The sequence below is a fragment of the Melanotaenia boesemani genome, chromosome 17 (genome assembly GCF_017639745.1).
Source record: "Melanotaenia boesemani isolate fMelBoe1 chromosome 17, fMelBoe1.pri, whole genome shotgun sequence".
Classification (NCBI taxonomy): domain Eukaryota; kingdom Metazoa; phylum Chordata; class Actinopteri; order Atheriniformes; family Melanotaeniidae; genus Melanotaenia; species Melanotaenia boesemani.
In genome coordinates this window covers 22,238,730-22,256,252 of record NC_055698.1, presented here as the reverse complement: position 1 = coordinate 22,256,252, position 17,523 = coordinate 22,238,730, and the positions used below count along the sequence as shown (strand labels likewise).

The 17,523-nt window shown below is 39.3% G+C and overlaps 1 protein-coding gene across 1 annotated transcript; it reads right to left on the bottom strand.

Annotated features, from left to right (window-relative positions):
• Nucleotides 1-5,516: 5,516 nt before the first annotated feature.
• On the bottom strand, nucleotides 5,517-16,957 carry LOC121657017 (zinc transporter 2-like). The gene is made up of 9 exons (XM_042012366.1): nucleotides 15,985-16,957; nucleotides 10,290-10,456; nucleotides 9,709-9,855; nucleotides 9,136-9,289; nucleotides 8,768-8,940; nucleotides 8,580-8,692; nucleotides 7,811-7,916; nucleotides 7,575-7,709; nucleotides 5,517-6,536 (listed from the first exon to the last, which is right to left on the bottom strand). Exons 1-9 carry the CDS (start codon nucleotides 16,056-16,058, stop codon nucleotides 6,391-6,393), a joined length of 1,215 nt encoding a protein of 404 aa, XP_041868300.1. The 5' UTR covers nucleotides 16,059-16,957; the 3' UTR covers nucleotides 5,517-6,390.
• Between the last annotated feature and the right edge of the window lie 566 nt (nucleotides 16,958-17,523).

Here is a 17,523-nt window from a genome sequence, read left to right as displayed (position 1 = left end):
CTAATAATATTAAAAAAAAGAAAAAGAGGGGGGGCAGTTAATGCACGATGTCTCTGTATTCTTAAAGATATTAACGTTGAAAAGAGCTAAATGGTGTTACCAACACAGACTCCTTTATTTTACAGAGAAAAGGAAAAGTTTTAAACATGTTTTACACATAGAAAGGCTAATAGCTAACCAATTAAAGGGCAGCTGTTCTTGTGTTACAGATGATGGAATCTACTGTCTAAAGTGTAGCTCTGTTTTAAAGTTAAGTGTAAACCCTCAAAATCTACCACCCCAATCCAATTCTTCACAGCGGCTCCATTAAATAAATACATCTGGAACATTTGTTGTCATTAATTAAGAAAACATTGTTTTAATGACAATTTCAACTCATATTTAAGGAGAACAAAGGACACAAAACAATCCAATTATAACAATAAAAAACACAGATTAAAATTTGACAATAATAAAGTAAGTTGCAAATAACAGTTAATAATACAGATACTGATAAAAAAAAACATGAAGATGGGTGTCAACTTAATTTACCATGTTAATAAACGTGACAAGTTACCAATCAGAACTGAGGTGGCCAGGGTTGGCCATTGAAATTTCAGGGATGGTTTTGCCCTACTCCCAGCCTTCCCCATAAAATTGCCAGTGATTTCACATGTACTGTACCACTAAACCAACTGAAGCATTTGGAAATGCCCTGTAATCATCCAGCTCATTGTCTTTTAGTATGTAATTGGCTAATGGAGTGCACTGAAGTGTGTACAGATAGGTTGTGGGATAAATATTTTCCCTGTGCTCCAATGTTGAAAAATATAGTGATGTAAATAAGAAAATACAGCCCCTTTCAATTAAAAGTTTTAACATTTTAGGACACAAATAATATCCAGTTATTTGCAAGTCTTTAAACACATATAACCTCATATACCATGACGACAACACATGACATATTACACTGTCATTATTTAAGGAAACAAAACCAAGCTGTAGTCAGAAGTAGTAATTGAGGGTTACCTTTATTTCCACATGGCTGTGCATTTGACAGTACTGGAAAGACTATCTTTTAAACGTCTTTTTCTGCAAACATCCTATCCACAGAAACACTGGAAAATATTAAGGTATCCAAGTGTGTTACAAATTTCCTTATAGATTTATAAAGTCTTATCTTATGCTTTTGCTGATTGTGTCTGTGTTTGCACTATGACTTCAACCACTCCACAAATTCTAATTAAATTGATAGCTTATCTATTATTTCTAATCAGAGTGAACAGAGAAGCAGAAAAATATATTGATCAGCTCCCAGCAAGCTGGTGAAAAATGTGTTGATTTCATTGCACTTATGTCTTAAACCACTCAGAGACAAAATGAACCTCAAACACTTTTATTCATCACATGACTGCACTTTCATCTCTTTTTTTTTTTTTTTTTTTTTTGCCCACCTTTGTATCAGTTTCAGCAGCCACATCTCATCACCTCTCTGTACCCTTTGCTTCACATATTACAAGCTACAAGCAGCATTGCACGGCCTGGAAAACATAAACACAAGTGAAACTGATGATGGCTTCATAGTGCTGAATGATGTTATTAGTGATGCGGGGTTTGAACAAACAGTGATGGTGAGACAATGAGACAGATGGTGGCAAACAGAATAAAAGAAACAGCTGGAGAGAGAGTAAAAGGTAGCAAAAGCCTAAATGTGATACAGACTGGATACCTTGTGTGAGGAAACACAAACCTTGTAGTAATTATTAGCTCAGGGGGTATCGGAACTAAAAGGGATTATCTCCCCACCTAGTGCATTACTCATGCTTTAATTGAATATGCACTGATCTGGTTCCTCCAGGGAAGGTTCAAATGGAGGGTGAAGAGACTACAATGGTTTACTCTGAGGGCAGCAGTATGTAAAGTCCATTCAGTTGCTCACAGCAAATTAATTTCTAAAGAATGAGATTAGAGGTACAGCTGAAGGTTTAATCATCAGGGGGAAGCAAGCCTATGGGAGTGAAGATGGTGCTTTCTGCATAAGTACATTTACTTAGAAATGTTCAAAGTGCTCAGCATCCAGCATTCTTTAATATTATTAATATTATTATTATTATCAATTTAGTGTTTTCTCTGACCAAATTCCTTATTTTATATGAGATGAAGTCAAGTAACATCAGGTGTATTGAGATGGATTTACATTTGTGCTGTTTAAATATTGGTTGCTATGCACTTTACATGTTATCACTACACTTACAGAACTCTTTCCCATGAAACAGTTTCACAGAGGAGGAAAACATGGTTATTGTTAAGCTCATTCCAACTATGTTTCTGTCAACAGTAGTTGACTTTTTGAAAGCCTAAACAGTCCTGTCCTTAATTTCCCTTTGATTTGTCCTACTTATTAAGTCTCCAGTCATCCTTACATTATTCTAGGAACCCATTCAAACCACAAAAACACAAAGTTGGATTTACCAAGCAGACTAAATTGCCCACAAAGAGCACATTGGTTACATACAACCTGAGAATACCTGGCAAAAAGTCTGGAAAATAAATAAAGTTAGAGGTGGGTTTTTGCTTATTCAGCAAAATTTAAATGATTCAGGTGGCAGATTTTTTGCACTTTGGTAAGGCAAGGCAAGGCAGTTTATTTGTATAGCACATTTCATGTACAGGACAATTCAAAGTGCTTTACATAAAACAAAGACATTACAGATATTTAGAATAGTAAAAGGCATCAACTCATAATCAACACATAATCACAATAAAATAATAAATTACATTAAAATGATTAAAAGCAAGATAAGTTAAAAAAAGGTACCGTGCAGATTTCATGCATAGGCGCATGAGAAAAGATTTGGTACCTACTAACAAAAGTTAATTCAGCATCAATCTTGCATCCTGTCTCTTCTCTGAGCTCCAGCCAGTAGAAGTCAGTCCAGTGTTGACTCTTGTCTCTTGCTCTGTCACATTCTGTCTTTCTTTTCCCTGAGAGGACCTCCTTGGTGACAGCTTGAGATCATGGATAAACGCAATACATGTTCATTAAATCCCAATACAAATGAAAGAACTGGCCAAGGTCCTGAGCAAAACAAACTGTAGGCAAACTAGTAGTGGCCAGTTCCATTTTCTGAATACAGAGAATAATCACCTTCAAGATGCAGTACTGGTGTGAAACAGAATAGAAAAAAAATTGCAAGGGAAACATCTATTACTGAATAAAACAGAAGTAAAAATAGGGCAACAATGTTTGTTTTTGTTGTCTTATTTAAGCCTGGGATTCATGCCTTCATTTCATTGTGTTTCGACTATTGTAACTCTATTTCCACATGTTTAAGTAAAAAAATCTCTGGAATGTCTTCAGGTTGTCCAGAACTGCAAGGCTAACTAAATATTTTAAAGGCTGAATAATTGGGATTTTTTTCCTTAAAAATAATTTAAAATGTTCTCATTTGCTGCGAGGGATAGAAGGAAGCCTCCCTATAAGCATCTCCTACGTCAACAATGTCTTTGTCAAGTTTTTCTCCTTCAAAATAAAAGTCCCATGCCGGAATAACTTGGGTGCACCGTGTTGCTCTTTCCAACTTCCTGGATCCTTAACCAATCATATGCGAATCCCCACGGTTGCCTAACAACAACATGGCAGCATTTGGTATTTTATGTCGGCAAAAGAGCAGCAGCGTGCAGGTATGAAAGCTAGTAAAAGAAGCGGACCAGACATAGTTTCAGAAAAACCTAAAAAGCCTCTGCATCCTGCTAAAAAAAAAAGCCAACGACTAAAAATGGAATAAAACAAGGATCAATATTGGAGAATCTTTTGAAAGGTGGAGAAGTCTGAGCTGGCAAAGTTTCTCCTCGACAGGTAAGCACCGGAATTTTGCTTAAATTAACCGAAAAGTTTATCTATTAACATTTTAGTCTAAGTTTAATTCTCCGCACTCATTAAATTAATTTGTGTGACTGTATGGATGTATTAGTGGAGGAAATTGGTGGCCTATTAGTTTACAACAACAAATGTAATGATGTTTGGGCTAAGTGAACACTGTGTTTGTCCTTATAAACTTATTAAATTACTATCAAATTAATTTATTAAGCGAGACTAAGGGAAAGCTGCCACTGCGTGGCATTTGTTGATTAATGTAGTGTTTGTTTACACTCTATTTTATGTTAACGTAAGTTAGCGCGTGAAATCTGCACTAGCATTGGAAAACATAGCAACTTACTGTGTGTGTGAATCATCTTCGCTCCTCATCATGATGTTTGCTGGCGCTATGTTCTCCATCTTTCATAGACTGTAAAAGAACAGTCCTCTCACAAACCGGCAACCTACGTGAAACTCTCTGAGGGGGACGGGGAAGAACGCTCTCCATGTTTTTTCTTTCGACTGCAGTTCTGATTTGAAACACTAGGTGTCAATGCTGCTTATTTTCCCTTTAAGTAATCACATGTCACTCCCATAGGCTACTAATCCAGCTGCACTAGCTCCTTATTCATTACAGAGTGCATTTTAAAATTCTGGTTTTTGCATATAGAGCTCTCTATATGATCAAGCACCAATTTAAATTAATGACTTAAGCTCCCAGCAGGTCCCTAAGATCACATGATCAGGGTCTGCTGGTTGTGAAGCAAACACGGCTGAAAACTGAAGGTGACAGAGCCTTGTGGCTCCTTCCTCTGGAACTCCTTTCCTCACCGACTGAGATCTACGGACTCAGCGATCTCTTTTAAAAAGCAGCTAAAAACACATCTTTTTAATCTTGCTTTTGTTCAGTTTTATTTGTTTTTATGTCTCCAGTGTTGTTTTTTTATTATGAAGTACTTGGTGAAGTACTATATGAATAAACATTTACTTACTTGATATTTGTGTTGTTTTAATCCATATTTACTTTGGTTACAGCCTGTTAACATAAAGTAAACATACAGATATCATCTGTTCACTTTCTCTCCATCATAAAAGACACATCATCTGGAACCAAAATTTAATATCTGAACTCATCACGCCAAAAGCTTTTTCTCTTTCTTTCTAAGTTTCTCTCTTCCTCAGATGTTTCTCCTCATAACTGAAGATGAAACATGTCTCTTGCTTTAACTCTTAAAATTTGAGGACAGTTAATGAACTGAGAAAATCCAAAATATGAAACTCATTTATTCTATTTCCTGTTTTCTACTTAAATCCAGGTGTTATTTCATAAAATTGTGGTCAAAACATTTTTCTGTGCTGCATAAAAAATGTTAAACCAAAGAAAATTAAAACCAACTTATGGGCACCAGCCAGCTGTTAGTCACTTGTTATTTAAGAGGTCCTTGACTAAGCCAAGAAGCTCAGGATGCCTGCAGTAAATTTCTTGCATGATGCAGGAGGTCATGCTGTAAATATCTGTGTCGACTGGATGATAGAAACTCCTGCTACCTCCATGAATACATATTAAGCATATTTAAAAATAAAAATAATAAAAGGATCCATTTTGGTTCATGTTGCCCAGCAACAGAACCTTGCTGGAAGCGAGTGGTTGAATTAATATCACGCTAAAACAAGGTTATTTAAAAAATTTTGATTTTATTCAATAACTGACTGCAGCTTGCAGCTGATAAAAGCAATCAAAAAAAGGATTTTATCTTTGATGAAACTACATGATGCAGGTTTCCAGTGTAACAGTCCATGAAACAGAAATATAAACTGGTCTTAAACAACCAAACTGTCTTCTAGAGGTGATTCATACAGTATTCTAAATTGATGCTTAAACAGCTCTTCAGCACCATAGTTTGATCAATAAAAACTGATCAGCCACAACATCAAAACAACCTGCCTTCCCCATGCTGTCAGAACAGCGCTGACCTATCAGGGTATGAACACTGGACGTCTTGGGATGTCTGATTATGAGATATTTGCAGTAGATCTGTTTAGTTGTCTAGGCTGCAGGATGGAATCTTGTTGGCCTAGGTCTATATCCACCCCTTCTGCAAATGCTGGATTAGAATTGGATTTTAGAAGTAGAACAGAGATTCAACCAAAACCCAAGATTTTCATCAAAACCTTGCATTGATTGTTGTAATTTGTGTCAGTGTTTTCAATATTGTGGCTGATTCATATTTTGAGTTACTGGTTTTATATAACAAAAGGGACACCCAAATTTTAATTTCATACCATTTTAAAAAGAAACAACAAATGGAAGCTGCATTTAAGATAAAACTACTAACAGGGTGATTAGGTTTCCCCTAAAATCATTTATGTCCTGTGTCATCCTTATTTAAATAACATTTCCAAGACTTTTAATACAAAGGCACTTAAAACATTGCAACACAAATTTCACATTGAAAGGAAACCCTCAAAGAATTTCCATTATTATCACCAGATGCTAAAGCTAAAGCCTGTCCTCATTTTGATGGGATCGGAAAAGGAATCCCAGCAGGTTTCTATTTCTTAGGGTTTTCACACAGCATGCATCCAGGCTTCAGGTCGGCCTCCCTCTCCATTTGAATCGTAACAGAGTGGAAGTTGTAGGAGGAGAAACAAGCCTGTGTCATTTCTCTTAAAACAGTCTGAGCATCAACTGTATCATCTGTGGAGAAGACAGAGAAGCAATGTTGTGTTAGTCAGCTTCTGTGTGCTTATTTGTTCTAAAACCAAGACGTAATTCTTTGTTTTATCATTTTTTAAGATCAATTCTTGAATTAAGCAATAAGATAGCAGTTAAACACACAGGCTTAAAATAATTTTAAAACAAATTATTTCTGTATGGGGCTGCAAAGTGGTGAGGTGGTTAGCCCCATCATTTCACAGCAAGAACTTCTGTATGGAGAATCCATGTTCTCCCTGTGGATGCATGGGTTATCTTCGGATACTCTAACTTCTTCTCACAGTCCAAAGACATACATGTTTTATAGTCCAAATTTTCTTTAGAACAATCTTTCTCTGCGTTGACCATGCGATGATTTGATGACTTTTCCATCATATCCATCTGTCTATTTTCCTTGAGTTATCCAAGGTCAAGTAATGAAACACCCCTTTCCTTAACAACAGTCTCCAGCTCTTCCAGGGGAATCCAGAGACATTCCCAGTACCAAGGAATCATCAAACGGCTGAACCACCTCAGCTGATTCCTTTCAATGTGCAGGAGCTGCACTTCTACACCAAGCTCCCTTCAGATGAATGAGCTTCTCACACAATGGCAGGCCAAGTCCAGCCACTTTCCAAAGGAAACTTATTTCAGTTGCTTGTACCAGCAAGCTCATTTTTTCAGTCACTTCCCACATCTCACAACCAACGTAGAACGTAGATGGACAGGTAAATTAAGGGCTTTGCAATCTCATCATTACTGCTGACAAAGCACCAGTCCATCTGTCCATTTCTTGTTCTATCCCACCATCACTCATAAACATGATCCCATGATAGATAAACTCCATTTGAGGCAATAAGTCACTTTTAACCCAGAGGGAGCATTCCAGCCTTTTCTAGTTGTCACACTCTGCTGACCCCCTTTAGAAACTCCACAAGTGTAAAGCTCTGGTCCAAATCTATAGACATCTACAGTCATGGTGTATGTGAGTAAATCATGTGCTGTAAGAGAATGATTTTCAGTCTGATGTATTTTCTTTACCTATAGCTACGTGTGCCGAGAGCACAGCCTGGTTCATGGTGAGGGCCCAGATGTGAAGGTTGTGAACAGCTGTGACGCCATTCACTGCTAACAAACGGTCCTGCACTTCACTGTACTTCACTCCAGATGGGATGCCTGAGATATAAATAAACAAAAGAGGAACAAGTTATAAGTGTGAGACCATGAGGAATTAAGCTCCTCCTAGATGGAGTGTCGGTCCAGTATTCAAAGCTCACCCTCCATCAGGACGAGAAGGATGTCTCTCATGATGGTGATGGTGGTGCACAGAACCAGGATGGAGAACAGGAAGGTGCAGATGGGGTCAGCAATCTTATATTCTGGCTGGAAGAACAACAATGCAAAATATAAGTGTTGAAAGACATGCTTAACTCATCTTCTTTTTTATTTATTTATGATATATTTTAATGGAGATGGTGCAGTTTGTTTTGTTTGCTGAGAAGTTAAATATTAAGAGTGAGACCCCTTCCAAAATGCAACTGTTAAGAACAGATTGACATAAAATACACAATAACTCAGTATCCCAACAGAAAAATCTACACATGTTGTGTGAAAGGGGAGAAACTACTTCTCAAACTACTTCTCTAAAAGAAACATAGCAGACAAAGATGATTAATTATGTCTAGCATAGGAAATGCTTGTAATTTTGGCAGTGATGACCACCTGGAGAAAGCATCAGATCAGCACCATCCCTACAGAACACAACAGGGGTTTGTCCTTCTTCAGGAGAATATGAACCACTGGAAGCTAAAAATAATCCAGGATATATTAAATAAGAGGTATTGTGAGCCAAAGCTACTTTAGCTACATGAAAAAGACAAATTAATTAAAAAATATCACTGGCCAGTTGTGAATAAGTTAATAACCTGTGATGGTTCCTGCTGCCAGAAAGCAGCTACAGAGCATTCATGGTTATCACTCTGAGCTTTAGCACCTCCCCTTCCCTCGTGGTTTTATAGTCCATACAAACAGAAACAAATGTGTTACCTTAAAGAAGATAATGATTGCACTGACGAGCACGCTGACACTCTGGAGAAGATCTCCCATCACATGTACAAACGCTGCTCGCACACTTGCATTGGCCTGCTGAGTCCTCCCACCTAACATCAAGAAAAATGTATGAGCACAGTAATGATTTTAGATTTAATTATTTTCATATCATGCTTAGAACATACCATGATTTGCCTGATTTTGCTCCATATCTATACACTCATCATTTGAACGGATGCTGTTTGGCATCTGATTTTTTTCTTTTCCTCTCTTGTGACCATGACTGTGCCCATGCCCAGGGGAGCTGAGCCCACCGTGGCTGTGGCCGTGGCCAGACTGGTGCAGGGTGACTGCCATGCTGTTAAGAGAAGGAACATTTTTGAAGCTTGAAACTAATCAGTTCCTTTGAGGGTCCATTAAAACTCACACAGCTCCGTGAATAGTTCTGCCCTCCTTGGTGTAATGGCTTAAATGAAATCATAAATATTCATCAAGGTGCACTGAGCTCTGAGTAAATCCGTATAATTGGTAAAAGAGTGTGCATTTTACTTACATAATATTGGCCACCACTGCACAGCCAGAAGTAATAAGCATGATATTGCCTTCAATGGTATAGTCATCATTGACAAGGCGTTCCACGGCCAGATACACCAACACACCAGTTACCAGCCAGATAGTAAAAACTGACAGGAGCGCACCCAAGATCTCTGCATGCATGACACAAAATGAGAAATAAATCTGAGTGTAAATAAAACAGAAATTCTAGTCAAACACAGGCTGGATGGTGTTCTGGAGGAAAATAATCATTTCATGAACCTAAACATGAAGACAAATACTTTGCATCATAATTTTGATGCTTTGTCATGGGAGGAAAATGATCTTTGCATTTGCCTTGCTGAAATAAGCAAAGACTTCTCTAGTAAATACCTTGACATGCAATATTTATAATACTTTCTTTCTACTACTTAGAATTGTGTCTACATGTGAACGGATTTGCAAATTTTTTGTATTATTCTATTTTACATCAAACACAGTGCCCCAACTTCTTAAAAATGGTCAAGTAAACGTAAATATGAACAAAACAAAAATGCTGTCAATTAACATCATCCATCATACAAAACAGTACCTGCACGGTGCCAGCCATAGCTGAGCTTCTGTGTGGCAGGTTTTGACGACAGCCAGAGGGAAAACAAGCTGATGATGAAGCTGGTTAAGTCTGTCAGCAGGTGAGCAGCGTCCGTCATCACAGCAAGGCTTCCTGCCAAATAACCACCTACAGAAAATAAATCAGGGGAAATATCTATATTATTCAAAGGCTTATTCATTTAATTTCTGAAACGACCATTTATAAATTTGGGGGGGAAAATGAGCCGCAAGAGGGTTTGAGGAAACTGGTGATGAAGTAGAGTCGAACTACAATAAGAGGAGGGTACAAAGAAAACAGAAAAATGAATAAAGACAGGGGGAGGGAAAGTGAAAGAAATAAAGGTCAGGTTAAAAAGGAAAAGAGACAGAAGAGAAAGTAGAGAAAGTAGACAGAATATGACGATGTGGGGTCATTTGATCAGGTGTTAAAAAGCTGAAAAGAAATCAGGTTTATACAGACAGAGTAACTGAAAACACCCCAAGTAATAAAAAATACATTTAAAAAAAAAATAATAATAAGGATTGAGGAATAAAAAAAAGATGAAAAATGGCATGACTCACCAACAATTTCACCAACCATGAAAAGCAGGCAGACAACAGAAACCACATACAACCTCCTCCTGGCAACTTTTTTCTCCATTTCTCGATCCTCCTGTGCATGGCTGTTGTCATGGCAATGCTTGACACCTTCGGTGCCATCCTTCTGAAATTCGTCGTGGTATGACACACTGGAAAAACAAAGAGAAAAAAAATAGATTGGGAATGATTTAAAAAAAGAGAGAGAAGGGGCTTATCCTCCGACAAGGCTGGATGGTTGTTTGCATTTTCACCCTTTAAAATTAGTTTATTGAATGTGAAGTAGAGACAAAAAATTTGTTATTCCTCTCTAATCTGATTATGAAGTGCAACATTTACTGACATAATAGAAGACCTTGTTGTTTATGTGGATAACATGTTTGATGCTTTAAGTTTGGCATGTGGGCTTGTTTGTTTGCTTTGAATTTTTGTAGCCAGTAATTGCCTTGGTTGGACATGTGGCAAAAACTTACTGGTATATGACTGAACAATTGGTTGTATTAAGTCAACAGTAATTAAAATTTCAAACATGCATATATTTAAGGTTGTGTTTGGGTTGTACAAACATCCTGGATTCTGTTTCTTTTGATCAAGTACAGAACATTGCCTTATGCACGAAATGTACTATGTAAACATATTTGCCTTGCCTGCCTATGGTTGTCTGTAACACTTTAACTCAGGTCATAAATTATTTTCCTAGCCCTGCTTCAAGGGGGCAGCTCTGTCACCTGCTTTTGGTGTAATTTGCATTGGACCAGGGTGCCAAGATTGTAGGTACTTCATGCTGTGCTGTATGCAGATAAGGAAGTGCCATCTTACATCTTGGAGAAAATGTTCTCTTCTGCAGGTTGGAGGAATTAACTGACAGTATGAAAAAGATATAGACTCTATTGACCATGTGCATTGGCTACCCAATTTTTTGTGTAAAAAATGCCAAAAACATTGACTGTTCAGAAGTTGAACCCTAATTTACACTTAGATGTGTGTGTGTGTGTGTGTGTGTGTGTGTGTGTGTGTGTGTGTGTGTGTGTGTGTGTGTGTGTGTGTGTGTGTGTGATTCCTCCAGGGGACAAATATTAACACCTTCCTGTTGGGTCCTTAGGCAAGACTCTTAATGCTACTGCCTAAACACTAAGCTGCTTTGGATAAAAGCATCTGCTAAATGCTAAAAAAAGCAATGTAGAACATCCATCCATCCATTTTCTTCCGCTTATCCGGAGTCGGGTCGCGGGGCAGCTGCCTAAGCCGGGAAACCCAGACTTCCCTCTCCCCGGCCACATTCACCAGCTCATCCGGAGGGATCCCGAGGCGTTCCCAGGCCAGCCAAGAGATATAGTCCGTCCAGCATGTCCTAGGTCTTCCCCGGGGCCTCTTTCCGGTGGGACGTGCCCGGAACACCTCACCAGGGAGGCGTCCAAGAGGCATCCTAACCAGATGCCCGAGCCACCTCATCTGGCTCCTCTCAATGTGGAGGAGCAGCGGCTCTACTCTGAGCCCCTCCCGGATCACCGAGCTTCTCACCCTATCTCTAAGGGAGAACCCGGCCACCCTGCAGAGAAAACTCATTTCGGCCGCTTGTATTCACGATCTCGTTCTTTCGGTCACTACCCACAGTTCATGACCATAGGTGAGGGTAGGAACGTAGATCGACCGGTAAATTGAGAGCTTTGCCTTTTAGTTCAGCTCCCTCTTCACCACGACAGACCGCTCCATCCTTCCCTCACTCTTGAACAAGACCCCGAGATACGTAAACTCCTGCACTTGGGGCAGGACCCTATTGCAGACCCAGAGAGAGCACTCCACCCTTTTCCGGCTGAGGACCATGGTCTCGGACTTGGAGGTGCTGATTCTCATCCCAGCCGCTTCACACTCGGCTGCGAATCGCTCCTGTGAGAGTTGAAGATCATGGCCCGATGAAGCCAACAGAACCACATCATCCGCAAAGAGCAGAGACCCAATCCTGAGGCCACCGAACCGGATACCCTTGACACCTCGGCTACGCCTAGAAATTCTGTCCATAAAGGTTATGAACAGAATCGGTGACAAAGGGCAGCCTTGGCGGAGTCCAACCCGCACTGGAAACGATTCTGATTTACTGCCGGAAATGCAGACCAAGCTCTGACGCCAGTCGTACAGGGACCGGACAGCTCGTACAAGTGAGTCCGGCACGCCATACTCCCGGAGTACCCCCTACAAGAGTCCCCGAGGAACAGGGTCGAATGCCTTCTCCAAATCCACAAAACACATGTAGATTGGTTGGGCAAACTCCCATGCCCCCTCAAAGACCCCGAATAATGACGACGTAACCCAAAGTGTTAATTTGTGTGGGTTCCTGTAGGCCGGTGAACAAGTGCACATTGCAGTGCATCATGCTCTGGCACTTAAGGACACACTGCTGTTTTTGTCCTGGGTCAATTTTCATACAGTCAACTGGACCCTACCCCCCAGTCATCCTGGTCCAGCGTTCAATGGGCCATTCTACCATTCTACCTGTATTCTGACTGTCCACCCCAATAGCATCAGGGTGGATGAGTTTAGTCCTGGCTATCAGTTAGGAATGCAGCCTGTTTTGTTTTTGTTGATTTAGAGGGCGTTATTGTGTGCATGTGGGTTTGTTTTATTTAGGTTTTGCTCTTGTTGCATGTATTAACCCTCCTTTGTTTCCAGGATTGTAACTCCTTGTAAAAACCCGGCCATTGCATCTTGGTTATATAACTGATCTCAGTTTTTTAGGTTTTCTTTATTTTCCTTGGTAGACTAGTTTTAACTCCTGTATTCATTTTATGGACTGTTAATAAAATATTTTTGTTTGTGAATCCGTCTGTTAGAGGGCATGAATATTGAATATTTGAATATGGGATTTTTCTTTGGATTGCTGGAGAGTAGATCTTGTTAGATCTGGATAAAAACCAGAATTTCTTTGTTCTTGCCACACTGGCAATGCAGTTTGCAACTTAAATGTCCACCACCCTTTACTGTATATCTCCACAAACTGATTACAAATTCTAATTATGTTTAATTAGAAGCAGACATATAGCATAATTGGTGTCAAAACTTTAAAAAGACATCTGTGGCAGACATTCTGCCATAAAAGATTTTGCAAACTGTGCACTCTCTAGTGAGTGTCTTCAGAGAACACATTGATCTCCTTGATGAGAACAAAGACTGGCTTCTGAGCAGACACCACTTCTCAAAAGAGATCCTGTTAGATTTATGCTATGGTTTGGGACCTGTGTTGCAAAGTGATAGCCTACAGAAAAGCTATTCCTGCATATCTAAAATGGGTGTTTTGGCCACTGGTACTTTCCAGTATGAGATAGGAGATAGATCAGGTCTTTCCCAACAAGCAGTGGGCCGGATTATGCCATCTGGGGTGAATGCTATCATTCCCCTGCACCCCGAATAAATTTAGCTCCCTTACACAAATCACCACCAAACTGAACTCAAGCGGGAAAGGGCTATATCTCCAACGATGCTGGCAATGTGTGCGACCAAATGCAAGCTCTGTTGGGGTTTTTCCTCTAGCTCCTATTACGTCTTATGTATATTTTGCAACACGTTTACTGACATTGGGTTTAATATAATTTTTTTTTTTATTGCTGATTAAAGCTCTCTTCTGAATCCACCACATTTACTGCACTCTTTTCTCATGCAACTTTTTTTCCCTTTTTGTGTTTGTTATGCAATTGATGGCGTTTGAATGTACCATTGAATATTTATCTTCTGCATTTGGACTATTTTGAGAGCAGTTCCAGTGCATTGCTGATATGTGGCATAATAACTATTATTAACTTGACTGAACAGTGAATTATGGCAAATATGGTAAATTCTAGAAAATAAATCAATTTATATCGGATTTCTGAAAGGATGTTTTTTTACCATACATGGTTAATGGAAAGTATTTCTGAATGCATGTGAACATGCATGGGCTCCAGCACTGATCGCAATGAACGTGTAAGTATTGTGGCACCAAAAAATAAATAAATAAATAAATAAATAAACAGCAGCATGACAGTTTAAACACAAACACTGTCCAGGTTTGGTCCATAAAACACACTTAGGCAATGTTCACTTTGCAGGTTTTAATGCTCAACTTTGATTTTTTTTTTTTTTAATAAGATCCTTTTTCTCCCCACATGGTTTTCATTTTGTGATTTAATGCAACCGCCATAAGCAGACACATTTGGGCCATTTCCTGGGCTACTTTCAACATTTTTGGCTCAGTCACAGCACTGGTCAATGGGTGGAACAGATGCGGTCTAAACATCAGTTGCCGGCCTGACAGTGGGTTGCAGGAAGTGTCTTGTGGTGCCACATGTCATGTGGCTGAAATGGATGACATGCGACATGATCTCTAATACTGAAGCGGGGGTGGGAGTTTGCTTAAGCGCTTAAGCAAACTACTCACTGTGGCAGCTGATTTAAAACGAAAACCTTCAAAGTCCATCACTAAAGGGTGGGGCCAGATAGGTGACCTGAGGAGCCCCACAGGTGCCACCCCATAGACCCCAAGAACCTAAAATTGACAAATATTTAGTTAAACCCAGAGTTATGACAAGGGTGGGCACAGCAAGGCTAAATAAATTGTAACAGCAAAACATGGACAAATTTGTGAAAGTACCAATGGACAAATGATGAAGAATCAGCGACAGAGATTTCACCTATTTCAACACCAAAAAAAAAAAATAGTATGAAGCATATCTTGCCTGAGGCATGACCAGGTAATAGTCAAGTAATGGTAATGGCCAATGTTGGGTAAAGAAGAGAGAGACCACAGTTGCAGAAAGGGGGGCAGAAAAAAAAGTTTGGGAACCACTGTCCTATTCCAACACACCTGATTCAGATTAATAACCTTATCTAGTTCTTTGCAGCCTGTTAAGGAGCCATTCCATTCAGGTGTAAAGTAGGTTTGCCTCTAACACATGCAGGGCAGTGGGTCCTGAGGACCAGGATTGAGAAACACTGGTTTAAATTGACCTTTACCTTGGTAAACTTCCAATGTCCTAGTTCAAATGAATGCAACATATGTATGTTCTACAATGATCAACACCATGGTTTTGATGTGGCAGCTTTTATACGGCGTCATGGGAGGTATATATCTACTTTAAGTCATAAGACCACCAGATTTGACCAATGTGCAGAGTTTAAAAAAAATGCTGAAGAGACTGATAAAAAACTTTTGATTTGGCTCGAAGCCAGTTTTTTTATGTGCGTTTGTGAAACAATAATTAATGTCATACAATGCAAGATCATGTAACGCTTCCTCTGAGGCTATTACAAAATAATTCTGTTAGCTATAATAGAGCACAAAGCATAGCTATTAAATACGTCAAAATAGCCTACCCGCGTGCACACCTCCCTTAGGCTTTGCGTTTTAGAAACGAACCACCAGAAGTCAAATCTGCAAAATCAGGCAAATGAAATACACGTTTGCGCACAGCTAATCCCATCAGACCAGTCCCGTGTGGAAAACCATGGTTCTTAGAGGAACGTGGGCACAACTAACGAAATATTCATTACTTCATCATTCGTGATGTTCCCATAACAAAATACTTCTCTATTTGTCTTTAAAACTGAATTTACAAAATACATAGCAAAAATTCAAATAAATCTTCTTGTATCTTAGTTTTAATGGGTTTTCCTAAATTATTAAATACAAAACAAAAGTATAAAACCTTACCTCCCCGATGTGGCGTATGTGTTCTTCTTGTCTGTCATCAGGTGGGATTTCTCTGGGTTCTTATTTGTGAACATGACTGATGTCTTCAAGAGTATCAGTACAGAAAAGGTCCCAACGTTTTTTTAAATCATTAAATTTATAACAACCATGCGCTAAGATTCTATTAACTTAAAAAGAAAGTCAAACTCTGCCTTGCTCTAGTCCGTTTGGCCTGATGTTTAATGTCTTCGCCAGCAAAGCGTCCAAACAGCTGCTCAGCTTTCTTTAAACCAAAGCAGAGTACACACAGCTAAATATTTGCCGCAGCCGTGTGATTAACGCTGTTTGCACCGTGTGCAAATACAAAGTCGTCTGAAGTGCATCAGGCACGAGGGATGAGAAGAGATGTCGGTACATGAATTCAAAATATGAACATGGACGCACCATTTTAGTGCCAAATAGGCCACTTCAACAAAAGTACGATGGGGAAAAGCACTTAATGTGTCCACAGGAGGACCTGTTCTTTTCCTAAACATTCGCGTGTAATTAATTTATTGATTGTGGCTTTGAGGACTGTTTTACTTCAGCATCAGCACGAACTTTCAGACCCGCCCACCTCTTTGACCAGCCGGCACTGTGATTGCGCAATCAAGTGGAGGTGCCGTGCGCTCATTCCTCAATCACAAGGCAGTTTATTTGTGAATCCATCAGGTTTTTAAATGAAATACATTCCTATATGTATTTGTAAAAGCTGAACGATCGGACCTGAGATGGTTAAATGGATCAAGGTTTTATCTCCTCAATGACTTATTTTCATCGATGCCTTGCAGTTTCTCTGGGCTCTGATTGCATAGAAAAGAAAAGAAAGTGGACTAAAGTAGCCTATTTATTAATAAAACTGCCCAACAAACACCAGCCCGCTCAACTTTTTAAACATATCCCCTTTCGTCGTGGTCCCTTTGTTTTAGTCGCCTAATTAATTAATCGAAATAAGTTAGCTGAACTTGCTTTCCTCCTGCACACTGGTGGTGCCATAAAGTGATCGTCTGCCAGAAACTGATCAGATGGGCTACTGTAAGGGCAGTTAGCCAGTAATCGGTATAACTCTTGAATAAAATCATACCACTTTAGATTCTGCATTTTATTGACAAGAAATTTACTGTAATCGATTTAAAAAATAAGTCATGAATATCAGGGGAAATTAAACTTTGTAAATCGACACATTAATCACTTATTAATTGGACGTTACATTCTAAAAATAAGGCAAACACATGAAGCCTAAACAGTGAAGCAACATGTCTGAATATCGTTCCTGATTAAAGCACATCTTCCTCTGCAGCTGTAATTAATCTGTTAAAGTACTCGTAAAAGTAGACTTTCTTTGCTAATATGGATAAGCTGTCACTTGCATTTGCGTGCTATGTAGGTTTTGTACAGAGAGGAACAGCCGTAGACCCGAGAGAGAAACTGAGCGACACTGCGTGCAGGCTGCGCGGCTGAATCAGTTTCTGGCAGACGATCACTTTATGGCACGAAACCAGGCTGAACCACTTAGGCTAC